This window comes from Musa acuminata, chromosome BXJ1-4 (assembly GCF_036884655.1).
Source record: "Musa acuminata AAA Group cultivar baxijiao chromosome BXJ1-4, Cavendish_Baxijiao_AAA, whole genome shotgun sequence".
Lineage (NCBI taxonomy): Eukaryota > Viridiplantae > Streptophyta > Magnoliopsida > Zingiberales > Musaceae > Musa > Musa acuminata.
In genome coordinates this window covers 43302519-43317171 of record NC_088330.1, presented here as the reverse complement: position 1 = coordinate 43317171, position 14653 = coordinate 43302519, and the positions used below count along the sequence as shown (strand labels likewise).

At 42.3% G+C, this 14653-nt stretch overlaps 2 protein-coding genes across 3 annotated transcripts; one reads left to right on the top strand and one right to left on the bottom strand.

Moving 5' to 3' along the window:
• The first annotated feature begins 983 nt into the window (after positions 1-983).
• Positions 984-5652, top strand: LOC135671861 (calcium-dependent protein kinase 10-like). 2 transcript variants are annotated; one of them, XM_065180161.1, is made up of 7 exons: positions 987-2363; positions 2713-2856; positions 2968-3120; positions 3541-3656; positions 4434-4601; positions 4948-5172; positions 5270-5652. In XM_065180161.1, exons 1-7 carry the CDS (start codon positions 1532-1534, stop codon positions 5390-5392), a joined length of 1761 nt encoding a protein of 586 aa, XP_065036233.1. In that variant the 5' UTR covers positions 987-1531; the 3' UTR covers positions 5393-5652. The 2 variants fall into 2 exon arrangements, with proteins under 2 accessions (XP_065036235.1, XP_065036233.1); XM_065180163.1 differs by lacking the exon at positions 5270-5652 and having other exon boundaries at positions 984-2363; positions 4952-5166.
• A 1093-nt stretch (positions 5653-6745) lies between these two features.
• On the bottom strand, positions 6746-9330 carry LOC103974646 (fasciclin-like arabinogalactan protein 17). Its single transcript, XM_009389514.3, has 2 exons — positions 7842-9330; positions 6746-7215 (listed from the first exon to the last, which is right to left on the bottom strand). Exons 1-2 carry the CDS (start codon positions 9190-9192, stop codon positions 7142-7144), a joined length of 1425 nt encoding a protein of 474 aa, XP_009387789.2. The 5' UTR covers positions 9193-9330; the 3' UTR covers positions 6746-7141.
• Between the last annotated feature and the right edge of the window lie 5323 nt (positions 9331-14653).

The following is a 14653-nucleotide window of genomic DNA, read 5'->3' as shown; positions in this document are numbered from 1 at the left end:
AGACCCAGAAAAAGAACCCCAATCAGGTCTGATAACTTATTCGATGCGCTAGCCAATTGGCTCTCTTTTGGGTCAGTCGCTCGGGGCCTCTGTAGATTAAGCAGATCGCCTGGAATTTATCCAAATTTGAGGACAACAGCAAACAGCATTTTTACCGACCAAGAATTTAAAGCGTGGCTCTCGTGGCGCTACTGCGAGGTGGGAAGCTATAACACGAATAGTATTTTCCAGCCGTCAAATTATTTACCCGCAAACTTACCGTTTTGGTGATCGGTACCAAACTGTGGAGCCCACCCAAACCCATTGTAAAGCAAACGATAAAACGGGCGGCGAGTTTTATTGCTCGAGCCTTTCGGTAACTCACGTGTCCCGTCGCACCCACTCGGGAAACAGCGGGAGGCCTATATGCGGGTCCCATAAGTAAACCAATCATATCGTGAGTAGCCCGCGCGGGTAGATATGCACTTCACAGAGTAAAATTCGCGTAAATACATAATCAAATATAGGTAATAAATTATACTGATCCAACGAATTATGGGAACAGATACCCAATCGACATTTAAAATCTTGAGCTCAACAGAATGTTAATTAAGCTCCATAAATCGTTTATCCAAGTCAATCTTAATCCATCCAGAGGATGTTTGTTCTTTGATTAGTAGCTCATTCGGGCTCGATGCAACGTGTCATTTGAAGCTAGAAATCTCGTCCTATCATTCGCATTTGCCATGTTAATGTCATTGACGATAGAGTGTTGACCGAGTCAAATCATCTTTATCATGTACTTAATGTCCAGTAACCTTCCAAACCCAATCTTAAATCATAATTTTAATCTTAATCCTAATTTATTCGAGTTAAAAGCACGTCAAATTAGACCGACCGATTCAATTATACTATACTAAAATTCCAAAATAAAATTAGTGAATAATTAATTGATGAATTAATTAATTCGACAAATTGGGGAGGGCAAGACGCCGAAATCGAATCGTAAAGGAGACGGAGAGCAGCCGGGAATTGGACCGCTCGGTTGACCCGTTTGCGCCATCCTCCCCCCTCTTCCTCCTTCCTCCGACCCACCATTTGGTTTCCGGTCCCCCCTCCTCCACGGCTTTCTCTTTCGACAAGTTATCGCCTCTGATCGGGCGTCCATTTGCTGATTTTGGTGCAGGATCAGGTCCGTCCCCATCGGACGGGGGATTTCTAGGGTTTTGTTGGAATTCCCCTCTACATTTTGGATTCTTCCTGGAATTGGATGGGTTCGGTTCGTTCTCGCGTTGTCGTTTAGCCCAACGGCGGGAGCTTTCTCTTATTGCCCATTGTTGTTCGTTTTCTCCGTGTAAGGATCTATTTTGCACGTGAAATTAAAAAATTTTGGCGGAAGATCCCATTTTTATGTGCATCTCTGCGGGCTTCCGGCTCAGGATGGGAATTTGATCGGTACAAGGTTTGAATTTTAGCTTTGGGAACGTACGCGTTGGAGGTGTTCGAGACAATGCAGAGGAGGGTTCTTTGGGAATATTGATTCTTGAATCGGATGGGGAACGCATGTGTTGGGCCGAGCCTCTTGAAGAATGGATTTTTCCAATCGGTGTCAGCTACTCTTTGGCGTAGTCGATTGAACAAGGAGGCTCTTCCAGCTGCCAATAATGAGGGTGCTGGTGAGGGGACCTCGGATGCGGCAGCACCAGCTAAACCGGATGTCAATGCTCCCCAACCAGTTAAGATCCAGAATAAACAGACTGAGCCACCCAGACTTCCAGAAGTGGAGGGCAAGCAGGCATCCGACATACCCTCGTCGAACCAACCCAAGAAGCCGACCCATGTCAAGAGACTCTCTAGTGTGGCAGGACTTCAGGAAGAGTTTATTTTGAAACACAAAACCAATAGTTTGAAGGATGTTTACAGCTTAGGACGGAAACTTGGGCAAGGACAATTCGGAACAACGTATCTTTGTGTGGAGAAGGAAACTGGCAAGGAGTATGCTTGCAAGTCCATTTTGAAGAGGAAATTGATGACAGAGGAGGATGTGCAGGATGTTAGGAGAGAGATCCAGATAATGCATCATTTGTCAGGTCACCCAAGTGTAATCTCCATCAAAGGGGCCTATGAAGATGCTGTGGCTGTCCATGTTGTCATGGAGTTGTGTGCTGGGGGTGAGTTATTTGATAGGATCATTCAGAAGGGGCATTACACAGAAAGAAAGGCAGCAGAGCTTGCAAGGGTGATTGTTGGAGTTGTGGAAGCTTGTCATTCGATGGGGGTCATGCATCGAGATCTCAAGCCTGAAAATTTTCTTTTCGTCAATCAAATGGAGGATTCACCTCTTAAGACCATTGACTTTGGATTGTCAATCTTCTTCCGGCCAGGTACACTTCTTTTTGCGGTCCAGTGCTATTATATTTTGTTATGAAACTCAAGGTGCATCTTTTTTGGTATATGTACTTGCTCTTTAAGCATTTGATAGTTCAATCAGCACCTTATTCCACCAAAGAAGAATCTAATCCTCTGCGACTCTTGTCTATTACTGTTTTGTTTCATGGTTTTCATCTTCTATTATAACCAGACTCTTGAGACAACACATCATTGTTACTCATCATACTGGATGCGCAACACTCTGGGGCAAGCTTTAGAGAGAAAAGAGTGACTAGTTAATATTCTTAGGAACACTATAGCTCTTCTATTTTCATTAATGGAATTGGAATATATCTTTTCCAGGAGAGATATTTACTGATGTGGTTGGTAGCCCTTACTATGTTGCACCTGAAGTTCTGAAAAAACGGTATGGTCGAGAGGCAGATGTTTGGAGTGCTGGGGTGATCATTTATATTCTTCTTAGTGGTGTTCCTCCATTTTGGGCTGGTGAGACATTTATCCTCTGATTGTGTTTGCTTGGAGTTTTACTTTGGACAGTTAATTGGTAATATCACCTACTTCTCACCTATTATGTGCTGTAATTTACATCACATCCAGAAACCGAGCAAGGTATATTTGAAGAGGTTTTACATGGTAAACTTGACTTTCAGTCAGATCCATGGCCCAGCATCTCAAACAGTGCCAAAGAACTTGTAAGGAAAATGCTTGTTAGGGACCCCAGGAGGCGGTTGACTGCTCATGACGTTTTGTGTAAGTTGGACTTCAATTTTGATATATTCACGGTTATAAGAAACTATTTTCATTGAATTCCAAGAGTGAAAATTCATGATTTGCTATTAACATGTTTTCTTTTACTGCATCGGCATACCCCAAGGACAACAATGGATACCATGAAAGCACATCCATGTGACAGAGTTTGAAATGTGACTTACACTGCTAACCGACACTTTGACTCTCATTAAAAAATGTCGTCTAGCTATAGTTGTTTAATTTTTCATGATATCTGTTCCCTGATCAACATCATCGTCCAGTTGCATGAATAACTTAGAAAGTGCTAATAGATTTGTCATCTAGTTTGCCAATCATGAATTCATTGCTTGTAAGGAAATTTTGATGATTCAGTTCTATAATGAACTGAGTTTGCTTAATTCACTGTTTGATTATTTCCAGGTCATCCATGGGTTCAGATTGATGGAGTGGCTCCTGACAAGCCTCTGGATTCTGCAGTTCTTTCTCGCTTGAAACAATTTTCTGCCATGAACAAACTTAAAAAGATGGCTATCAGAGTAAGCTTTAGAAGTCATAATTTTGGAAAATTAGGTGGCTTTTGATACTAATTTGGATGATTAGCTATGAATGTTTTTTTGAACAAATCAACCTAGCAAAGCTCTAAATGAGATTATCTCTTTCATTGATGTTGGCTGTGATCATTGCATGCTTTTTCATGCATGTTTACAATCACAATGGCAAAGAAGGTTGATGTTGCAATATTGTTGCTTCTCATTATTTTATTCTACTCAAGTTGATCATTGCTCCCTACAATTTTGCAAGAGTAATCTTTTGGGGTCAATGTACAAGTTAGCATAACCTTAATCATGCCTTTGTGCAAATTTGACAAGCCATGTTGGATATCTTGAGATCTGCACCCTTCTCTTTTAGGTGAAATTGACCATTGCATAAATGATGCAGGTTTTCTGTTCAGGGGTTTTAGAAGTCTGGCTCGAGTCAGAAGGAATCCACATTTGCAGTAGATTCTGTACTAGGCTTATATATAATATTTATATTGTTCATCCATGGGTGTGAAAGTCTCATGTATTTCCTTTCCTTTTTGTTTTGGTTCTAGTCATCTGGTAATGTATATAGGGTATTTTTCTCTAGTTTGTTTCACATGTTACTCTATTCTGAACTATGATCTCTGATTTTTTTATATCATTCATTCTGTTTTCGTTCTAATTTACTGTCACACTAATGTAAATGGTTTATGGTATATATGGCATGTTTTTGTTTTTTTTTCCTTGTCACCTTCAATTTCTTTATTTTCTCTAAGTATGTCCTTCTTATAGGTTATTGCTGAACACCTTTCTGAGGATGAAATTGCTGGCCTTAAGGAAATGTTTAAGATGATAGATACAGACAACAGTGGGCAGATAACATTTGAAGAACTCAAGGCTGGATTGGAAAGAGTTGGTGCTAATCTCCAGGAGTCGGAAATTTATGCACTTATGCAGGCGGTAGGTATTCAAAAGATCCGAGAGCTGGGATAGCATATTAAACAATAAAAATCTGCTGTCAGAAACATCAGTTTTATAAGTAATATTACCTCCAAATTACACAAACACCTTTATGTTAAATGATGTCTAATTCATCCATAGATGGTTGCTTCATGGTAATCTTCTCTTAGTTTGGAAGAAACCAAACTTTATATTGTCGGTTAGTTTGGTAGATGGTCACTTCCTTTACTTGAAAATTATTGACTTCTCATGCAAAACATTTGGAGAAAGAGTTCATTCAGTACCTTAATTATCATTTTCTTATTCTCTCTTCTTACTCTCTTTGTTGGAAATTGGAAAATATTAGGCAGATGTTGATAACAGCGGCACAATCGACTATGGCGAGTTTGTTGCTGCCACTTTACAGCTAAATAAGATAGAGAGGGAGGATCATTTATTCATGGCCTTCTCATACTTCGACAAAGATGGGAGTGGTTACATAACTCAAGATGAACTGCAACAGGCTTGTGAAGAATTCGGCATACATGATGTGCAGCTGGATGAAATGATCCGAGAAGCGGATCAAGATAATGTAAATCCTTCATCTCTGGCAAATGTTTTACATTCTGTCTCAAGGCCATGTTACACAAAGCAATCTGCTCATTTTTTGTATCTTCTCTTTATGGCAGGACGGACGTATAGACTACAATGAATTTGTAGCTATGATGAACAAAGGAGACGCTGGATTCGGCAAGAGAGGATTGCAGGCTAACTTCAGTATCGGCTTTAGGGAGGCGTTAAAGCTCGATTGAGGACGAGGTAGTTCCGTGGTTCATATTCTTTTTTTGTAATTATCACTTTATAGAGTTGTCATAGGACCTGGTAGTGGCTCTTTGTTGTTGTACTCACAAGGCCGCGATAATAATTTTGAGATCCATCACCAGTTTTAGAGAGCATTGGTGCCCCTGTAATTGCAAAGTATGGCCTAGTTCACCTGATTTATTTGACTGGGTTCAAATCTGTTTATGAGATTTTATTTTGGGAATTAAAAGACTGGCATGATTTTCTCTTGCTGAATAGAATTTCTCTTCTTTCCTTGCAGAAATATCATGTTTTTCATAACAATTGAACTACATTGAATGTTTGATCACACTGTCCAGTAGGTTTTCTTTGGTGGTATCAAGCACCTGAAACTTTTGTTTGGTCAAGGCTGTTGGTTTAATTTAGTGATGACTTTACCTACGACTACTGCATGCCATGTAGCTACTCTTGATTATACCAAGGATATGGAATCAATTCTCCAGAATTAAGGAGCAGTTACTCTCTCTTCTCTTCTCTTCTCTTCTCTTCTCTTCTCTTCTATGGCAATAGAAATAGCTTGTCTCTTTAGCAAGACAGGAGGATTCTTGACATTAATATGGCAAAATCTTCCTGCTGAAGGTTCATATTTGATTATTAAATATATTACAGAAAGTTAAATATCCACAGACACATGGATTCTAAAAGGAAGTTTGATGTTTCTAATAATTGTTTTCAGAATTAAATTAGCTTAAAAGAGAAATGGTGTGTCAATCAGTCAGTCAGTGGTTTCAACTTTTTTATGTAAAATTAGCCTTCACTGACATTTTAAATCCACACACAAACAAGAATCATCTGTCCTTTTCACATAAGTAAGTCTGATTTAAGAGCTTTATCATGAGCAAGGCCAAAACCAGATGGATCAAACTCCAAAAAGAGCTGATGAAACATCTGGAGTTCAGAATCTTTTGACTAATAGAAATATAAATGCTATGTAGTTTATAGTTCACAGAAAAGGAGAAGAATTTGCTGTAGTCCAACTGGAAACAATGATCTCAAGTGTTAGCCAGTCAGAGCAGGATACAGTAGTATATAGGACAACAGCTATGATCAAAAAAGCCCAATTATAAGCTTGTAAAATAATGGCAATTGCATATATTTATTTACAATCCACTAGCTAAACTTGCCTCTGTTTCAGCTTTCTTATGACTCTGGTAATGTCTCTTGGCACCACATGGATGGCCAATACATAAATGATATAGTCATTTCTTTATTTGTCTCTGGCTCTTCTATTTTGTGGTCTTAAATTTGATGAAGTTTCTCTTAGGTATACATCTCAAAAGTGATCCAAGTCAGCTGGAAAACACTGGCCATCAAATAGTGTATATTGGGAGGAAAAGACTTCAAAAAACCTTCTATCTGATTGGTAGATTTCAAAATCCATGAAATAGAGGGAGAATATAATGCTACATATAGTTCATGCTCCACAAAATCAAGAAAGAGAGAATTTGAGGGCAGTATTGCAAATTGACTTTGTATCAAAACAAATGTGGATGAGGAAAAAAAAAAGGGGGGGGGGGGGGGGGGACATATTCCTATACATGTTCTTACTCCTCAGCAATCACCAGTATCAACATTCCAAACACTCCCTTCTCCCTCCACCATCATCATTTTTATTAGGCAAAGAATAAAAGGGTGCAGCTATATCTCTGTCATGCTTTTACCTCTACCTTTTTTTTTGTATGTCTCAGACAGTGTGATCTCTATTGGCAAGTGGCAAAGTGAGAGCTTTGACCCAACACCCCAAGCAAACTGCATCCAATTTCCAACAATTTCCCTGCATTGAACCACCACACAACCTTGTGTTAGTCTAATCCCATGCAATAATAAAACACACACACAAGATATAAATACAAATAATCTGACAACCCATGTTGTCATTCTCCTTGGAGAAGTTGAGAGGTCAACTTCAACAGTAGATACAGGCTGGGTTTTGTGGTGCTACCACAAGAAAAGAAAACATTTCTATAGCTTTTGGTGGTGACAAATCACCTACTATTGGTAATATAATTATATATGGCATGGCATGGTTGTAGGAAAAGACCACAACTATTAACATCTACATATCCCCTACTCCACACAAAGCAACAAAGTGGAAGAAAACAAAAAACAAAAGCGCAAAAGGAAGAAATTAAAGAAGAGGAAAAAGGTGTAGGAAACATGGAAAAGTATTCTTCCACTTCAAGGAATGAACTCCACCGACACTGTCAAGCTGTGCCCACATGCCCTCACCAACTCCAAGAAGCATTATATTATACGCACAACTCTACAAATTATTTCCCTATATAATTATATATATGTTTATAGCACAATTATTAATAAGTATAAATGATTTAAAGGGGATAACAAAGAAGAGGAATAATTAGTGGTAATAATAATAATAATAATAATAATAATAATTACCTCTTCGGAGCTTGGCTTTGAGCTTGGTCTTGGCCTTGACCTGGGCGAGCTCGGCCTTGCGGGCGGCGGGGGAGAGCGGGGAGGCGGGAGGGGCGTCCTCGTCGGGAGGGAAGAGGACGGCGTCGATGCCCTGCACGGAGATGCGGCCGTCGGTGTAGATGTCGGGGTCGAACAGGTAGGCGGAGCCCTCGCCGGCGCCAAACTTGACGGAACCGTCGGCCTCCCTCGCCACCACCTTGTGCGGCACCCGCAGGGTGTCGTAGCGCACCTTCCCGAACCGGCGGACCGCGTTGTACATGCTCTCCTCCGTCTGGTACTCGGGGATGAGGTGGTAGTACATGATGGTCTCCGGCGCCCCGGGCTCGCTGAGCTGGTCCGTCGTCAGCCGCGCCATGGCGTCGTCGTTGGGGGCCAGGACGGTGAGCACGTAGCCTTCCGACACCAACCGCCCCATCTCTGTCGCCATCGACGTCAGGTTCACCAGGATGTCGGCGAACTCGTTGTAACCGCCGTACAGGAGCAGGGTCTGGATGAAGTCCTTCACCTGGCTCTCCCCGTCGAACCAGTGCTTGCCGGAGCCCGGGCCGGGGGCGGGCGCGGGCGCCAGCGACGGGCCTGGGGCCATGGCGTCGTAGATCGGGAGCACGGGAGGAGCGCCGGCCGGGACGGGCGGCGCCGGCTTCTTGAGGCGATGGGTGCGGGGGTCCACCTCGGGGGCGCCGGTGGGGAGCACGGCGGAGATGGCGGCGAGACTGCGCCGGCGGTTGAAATCCTCCTGCACGGACCGTGGCACGAGAAGGCGCTCGATGCCGTGGATCACGCCGTCCGGGCGGACCACCGCGTCCGGCTGCACCACGGCCGCGAGGCCGACCGTCTTGCCCCCACCGGAAGATCCTTCCTCCGAGGAGGAGAGGTGGATATGATCACCAGCGAGGGTGGGGTGGCGGGACTGGGGCCAAGCCTCGGAGGGGATGCGGGCAGGGACGACGTGGTAGAGGAGAAGGGTCTGCAGGGAGCGGAGGTTGCCGGGCTCCAGGAGGAAGCGCTTGAACTCGGGGTCGAGGTCTCGCTCGAGAGCGTCATTGCGAGGGGCGAAGATGGTGAGGTTGTGGCGGCCGACGGCGGCCTCCAGGGAGGGGAGCAGAAGCGCCTTCTCCACCAGCTCCGCCAGCTCCGTGTAGTGCGAGTCGAGTAGGGCGACAAGCACCGAGTTGGAGTTGATCTGCCCGCCCGATGATGCGGTGGCCAATGTGGCCGTGGAGGCGTCAGATTCCGTCATTACCGAGGATACCGCTACCGAGACAAGGAGGAAAAGGAGCACGGTAGCCCCGCCGAGGGAGGCACGAGCCATGGCGACGCCGGCGAGCAAGCAGACCGCAACGAGACTCTCCTGATTGCCTCTCTTCTCTATTTCTTGCTGGTGAACGGAGAGAGAGAGAGACAGAGAGAGCGAGAAAGTGAGAGAGAGATGATGACTTTTTGTGGGAGTGGAAAGAGGAGAGCATCGAAGGCAAAGGAACGCGTGGGGGACGGAGACGCCTCACGACAGGCTGTCACTGCGGGGCCCAGAAGGGGGTGGGTAACTCCAAGTCCCCGTGATCTTAACTCGTCCGCTTCAGCTGCGGTAATACTGCCATCCGCAACGTGAAAAACCAAAAACTACCCTTAAAGACATCGCTAGTCGCCGCTACATACGGAGGACTAAACGGTGAATTCGGCAGCTGCGCAAGGCGTAAAAAGGACTTGCAGCAGGTCTACGAGCAGACGAGCTGTCGGCGTCACTTCTGACTCCCACGGCGCCGTTACCTCCGCCGGCTCGCTTGCTCGGCCTCCGCGTGAAGTCTCTCCGCTCGATTACGATTAAACAGAAAAAAGCATTAACCGATCACATAAAAAATGGGAAATTAGTTGGTGGTGAGCGGACAAAAGAAACGCGTACGAAAACGTGATCTGGGGTGGGGTCCACCTCGGAAAGAAACGGTGGCCTTCGTGGGTGCCTCGGCATAAGTATAGGGGTCTTTTTTATTCTTAGTTCTGTAAAGGGTTCTCCGTTTACCCGCTAACACTACCCGTCTGGTGATTGGCAACTCGAGGGCCCACGGCGGGCCCGAGAGTGAGAGTCTCGGTGTCGGTGGTTCTCTGCGTTGCAGCGAATTGAATAGGAGGGATAAAAGGAAGAAAAGAGGGTGTCGGGACGGGCGTACGATGGGTGGGCCCCAACCCACGACCCTTTGGACTCGCGCGTCGGTTCATGGAATGCTGTGGTCTTATTCTATGATCTGGCTTTATGGATGATTAGAACTCAGAGAAATAGATGCAAATCTTGATGGCCCTGCCACCTGAAACAGGTTGGAAACACATGATCCCATGGGTGTCATTCAAAACTCCTGTCATCCCAAAATAATAATCCATGAATATTTTAATTTGGTGATCGATCATCTCAAACGTACGGTGTGAGTCGATTGTAAAAATATTAATTGAAAATAGACCCCAAAAAAAAAAGTATTTTTAATTTTTATGATCGTTAGTCGGGACTCGATAATAAGTCATTTAAAACTATCGTAATGTTTAATTAGTATATAATTTTCACTTGCTGGACCGAATTAATAATCTTTTTTTCCGAAAGAAAATTATAATTCTTATGGATAATATTTTTATCGTCTTTAATAATAGCCATACCAAAAAGTACTATTTCTTCACGTCGTGACTTCAACCACGACTCACACCCCGGCGGTGTAGTTGTGGTGCACACGTGAGAACCACGAGTTGGTGCGTCTTAAGTAGTGCCATGGGATACTTGGTGTGCGTTGTGGTCATAAGCCTCGTGGCGAACAGTACAGATACGTGATGTCCAGTTGACGTCACCGGACGGTAATAACTGTCACGTGTAGTCAATATGCGAAGTCAGCCAACTGCTACCGACACGCATGTTAGCTTATATATATATATATATATATATATATATATATATATATAAATATATATACACGCACTTAATTATTTTTAATGAGAAAAAAAATTATAATGAGAAAATAATCAAAACATCACTTAATTATTTTTTAAATATACATAATAATGGTCGACACAAATCCTTATCTTGAAGCATAATAATGGGTTGCTAGCAATAAAAAATAATGCAATTAGTAATTGCAAAAGAAACAAATGTCAAAATTAAGACTTATATATGCAACAATTAAGGTATCTGCATGTATAATTACTATTTGTAATTGCAGTTGAAGTAAGTTGAAGCAGAGGAGAACAATAACATGCAGAAGAAGAGGAAAGCAACATCTTTGAAATGGGGGCATGGAAACCTGGTAAAAGTTGCGGTGACCATCCTCACATCACAAGGCTTCCTGCAATTACCATGGCTGGTCTTTATGAAAAGGGGGTATGAAAGGAAGAGTTCATGGTTTGGTGGCACTTTGTGTTATGGCATGAGAACAAGAAAAAGAGATTCTTGACATGCTTTCGTTTTCATGGTGATGAATTGGTGACACAGAACAGAGTTTTAGAGAGAGAGAGAGAGAGAGAGAGAGAGAGAGAGAGCAACAAGGCAACAACATATTCTCTAAGAGTAGTGATGAATTGGTGGAGCATTTGTTTTGTAGTTGTCTGATCAAAGGAAGAATAAAATGTGAGTTTTCCTATCAATATAAGGCAGGTTGTTTGTCTGCTTTCCTCTTTGCTGCTGCTGCATACATCTCATCTCTGACTTTGAGATCCCAATTGGATGTTAGCTACTTCTTTCTGCTGCTAATAGTTTCTTACATATGTTATTTATGTTTTCTTGGGATAAATGTCTCCAATTAGACATGATCAAGAAAGCAGAATGAAGAGAAGGAAGGATTAGAGAACACAGGACCAATCCTCTGCCATGGAGAAGCAAATTTTCAGAGAGAGACTGCTATCATCTTTTAGATTCTTGTGCAATGACAGGTGTAATGTGTGCTCTCCAAGTAACCCCCTCTCAGTTGAATGCTGGGTCAAAAGTGAAGCTGCTTTATCTCTCTTCTTCAGCTTCTCTTCTGCGATTCCATTATATTAGTCTCTCCACTTTCTATGCATGATTCATAGCCTTGCAATGCGATTAAGACAAGTTGGGGAAGGCAAAGCTACCATCTCAATCTTCCCATGGTATTATTTTTGTGTGTGGTCGATTCTAGAAATTGCTTGATCTACTAACAGATCTCCTAATCCAAATCAATGTGGCTCCAATGTTTGCCTACCTCGCAATGATTTGTTGTTGAGGAGTCCCCGTCGTCTCGACTGACGTTTTAGTGCTCGTCTCTGTCATTACATCAGACACGAAGTTGGATTATTAGAGAGACTGTTACGTGGAAGATTGAGCAACAGCTTTGCCTTCGATCTCTGCAATGTTCTTCCTGAAAGCAGTACGTATAATGATGAGACTTTTAGCCTCTCGAATCAACTCCCTTACGAGCTTAAGAGTACGAGATTAATGGAGATGGGATTGATGAATTGCCATCATCGGTAGAGAGATATGTAAACCATTCCTTCTTTCTCTATGAACCTGACAACTGAGACAAAATCCAAGCATGTATGGTGTAGTTGGATCGACAGACACCTGAAGGTTGCAGATGCAGAACAAACTAAGACAAACAAGTTGCCTTCTTTCTTTCGTGTCATCGATTGGTTGGCGGAGACAACGCCGTCTTCTTGCGCCTCCGGTACTCCTCGTTGTTCGACGACGGCTCGATCACGTCGGGGGCGAACCTCACCTTCTTCCTTGGCTGGTTTCTTTCACGACCTGCCGGAGCAAGAGAGATCGCACGCGGTTACCTTTGACCTCGAGGAGTGCAAACAGAGGAAGAACGAGAAGCCGGAGCAAGAAACACAGGGGATTATAGGATTGGATACCGATTTCCGACTCGACCTTCTTGATGAAGTCCGAGGCGAGGCGCCGGTGGACCTGGAGGGCGACGAGCGCGATGCTGCCGGAGACGGCGACGACCGCCACGAGTCCCATGCAGTTGGAGCTCTCCATCTTCTTCTTCCTCTGCCTAGGGCTTTTCCTGTCTCTTCTGCCTCCGAGAGGATGGAGGAGGAATGTGGAGGTATATGAATTCGCGAGGGAGAGGAAACAAGGAAGAGAAGGGTGGGAAATGGCAAGGCACGAGCTAAGTTTAGAAGGAAGAGACCAATCCATTTGGTCTTCGACGAGTTCTCGGTTGACTTCTCTTCCCCAAAACAAAAACAAAAGATTGCTTTTCCGACGCACCTTCCAACGCACCGTACTTACGATTGAACCCAGCGCTGGGGCCCGCAAATGAATCCGGCCACGGGAAGGTTGCGTTTAAGGGTAGAGTATAGAATCGAGGGTTGACCGAATTGACATGCACGATATGACTAAAATGCCCTCGGATGACATAACCTAAGTTGACTCCATCCAAAACCGGATGATCGGTGTTGGGTTGGTGACCCACTCATGACCTAATTTAATTGGCTTCAATTCTCACCATTTCCACTGATCTCACCTTTAATGTATTTTTGTTTTCTTTGCGTAATCATTTTCTAATTATATTTTAATATTTAGTATTTATGTGGTAGATCATTGGAATATTTTAGAAAGGTTTCTAACGTTCAATTTGTACACTTACGTTTTGTATTACTCCAAAATAATATTGCTCGTCTTATTTATAAAAAAATATTTTTTTTTTTCATGGCAACTCAATGAATATGTGCTTGTTTATGTTAAATACATTGCAGTCATGGAATCTTCACCAAATATATTTTTTAATATTAAACATTAAAAAATCACCTTCGAATTTGACCATGTAATTAGTTTGACTTTAGTTCGAGTCAAACCGAAACTAAGTCGATACGGAATTGAAATTGAACCGGATTAATGGTTTAGTAGTTTTGAACCAAATCAGAATTAGGATACTTTAATTTAGTTTCGATTTTTAAAATTAAAATCAAACCGTTCCGAACCGACCGAAAAAATTAGAATCAAACCGATGGGGAAGATTCGATTTAATTTAGATTCGATTTTGAACCGACCAAAAAATTAAAAAAAAGGTGCCCTTATAAGTGACAAATCTATATTTTTAATAATTTAATAAAAAATAAATTGAAGATATATTATTTTGATAATTAATAAAAATAAAAATATATAATTTTATTTTGAACTGAAACTAAAACTAAAATCAATGATTCATGAACTGCAACCGAAATCGAACAATTTGGAATCGATTTATTTCTAATTTCAAATTCGATTCGAACAAGAATTAAGTCGTTTTGAAATCAAAATCAAATCGGGTTTCAAATCGAATGATTTAATTTAGTTTTGATTTTTAAAATTTCGAATCAAATTTCATTTTGAATCAACAAAAAAAAAAAGTGCCCTATATATGACAAATATATATATATATGGTAATTTAATAAATAACTAATTGAAGTGATATTTTGATAATTTAAAATATATTTTTTATTCTGAAAGCGAAATCAAAATTAAAATCATCGGTTCTTGAACCGGAATCAAAACCGAACCGTCTCTATTCCAAATTCTAATGAATCGAAGCCATTGATTCTGAAAGGGCATGTGGAGTACACGTAATGTAGTTCTATATATTCATCCTGCTCACATGCAGAGAGAGAGATAGAGAGAGAGAGAGAGAGAGAGAGAGAGAGAGCGAGAGAGAGAGTAAAAAATGAATCTGTCTTCATAAAACGAATATTAAATGCATGAATTTGTTGAAATACACGTGTTGGGAGGGCATGAGGAGTACACGTAATGTAGTCCTATATATTCATCCTGCTCACATGCAGAGATAGAGAGAGAGAGAGAG

Excerpts from the sequence above, each read along its gene's own strand:
- LOC135671861 (XM_065180161.1), top strand. The coding sequence starts at position 1,532 with ATGGGGAACGCATGTGTTGGGCCGAGCCTCTTGAAGAATGGATTTTTC. Across the intron at positions 3,657-4,433 it reads TTAAAAAGATGGCTATCAGA|GTTATTGCTGAACACCTTTC; the intron begins GTAAGCTTTAGA and ends TCCTTCTTATAG. Across the intron at positions 4,602-4,947 it reads TTTATGCACTTATGCAGGCG|GCAGATGTTGATAACAGCGG; the intron begins GTAGGTATTCAA and ends GGAAAATATTAG.
- LOC103974646 (XM_009389514.3), bottom strand. The coding sequence starts at position 9,192 with ATGGCTCGTGCCTCCCTCGGCGGGGCTACCGTGCTCCTTTTCCTCCTT. Across the intron at positions 7,216-7,841 it reads CAAAGCCAAGCTCCGAAGAG|GGAAATTGTTGGAAATTGGA; the intron begins GTAATTATTATT and ends GGTTCAATGCAG.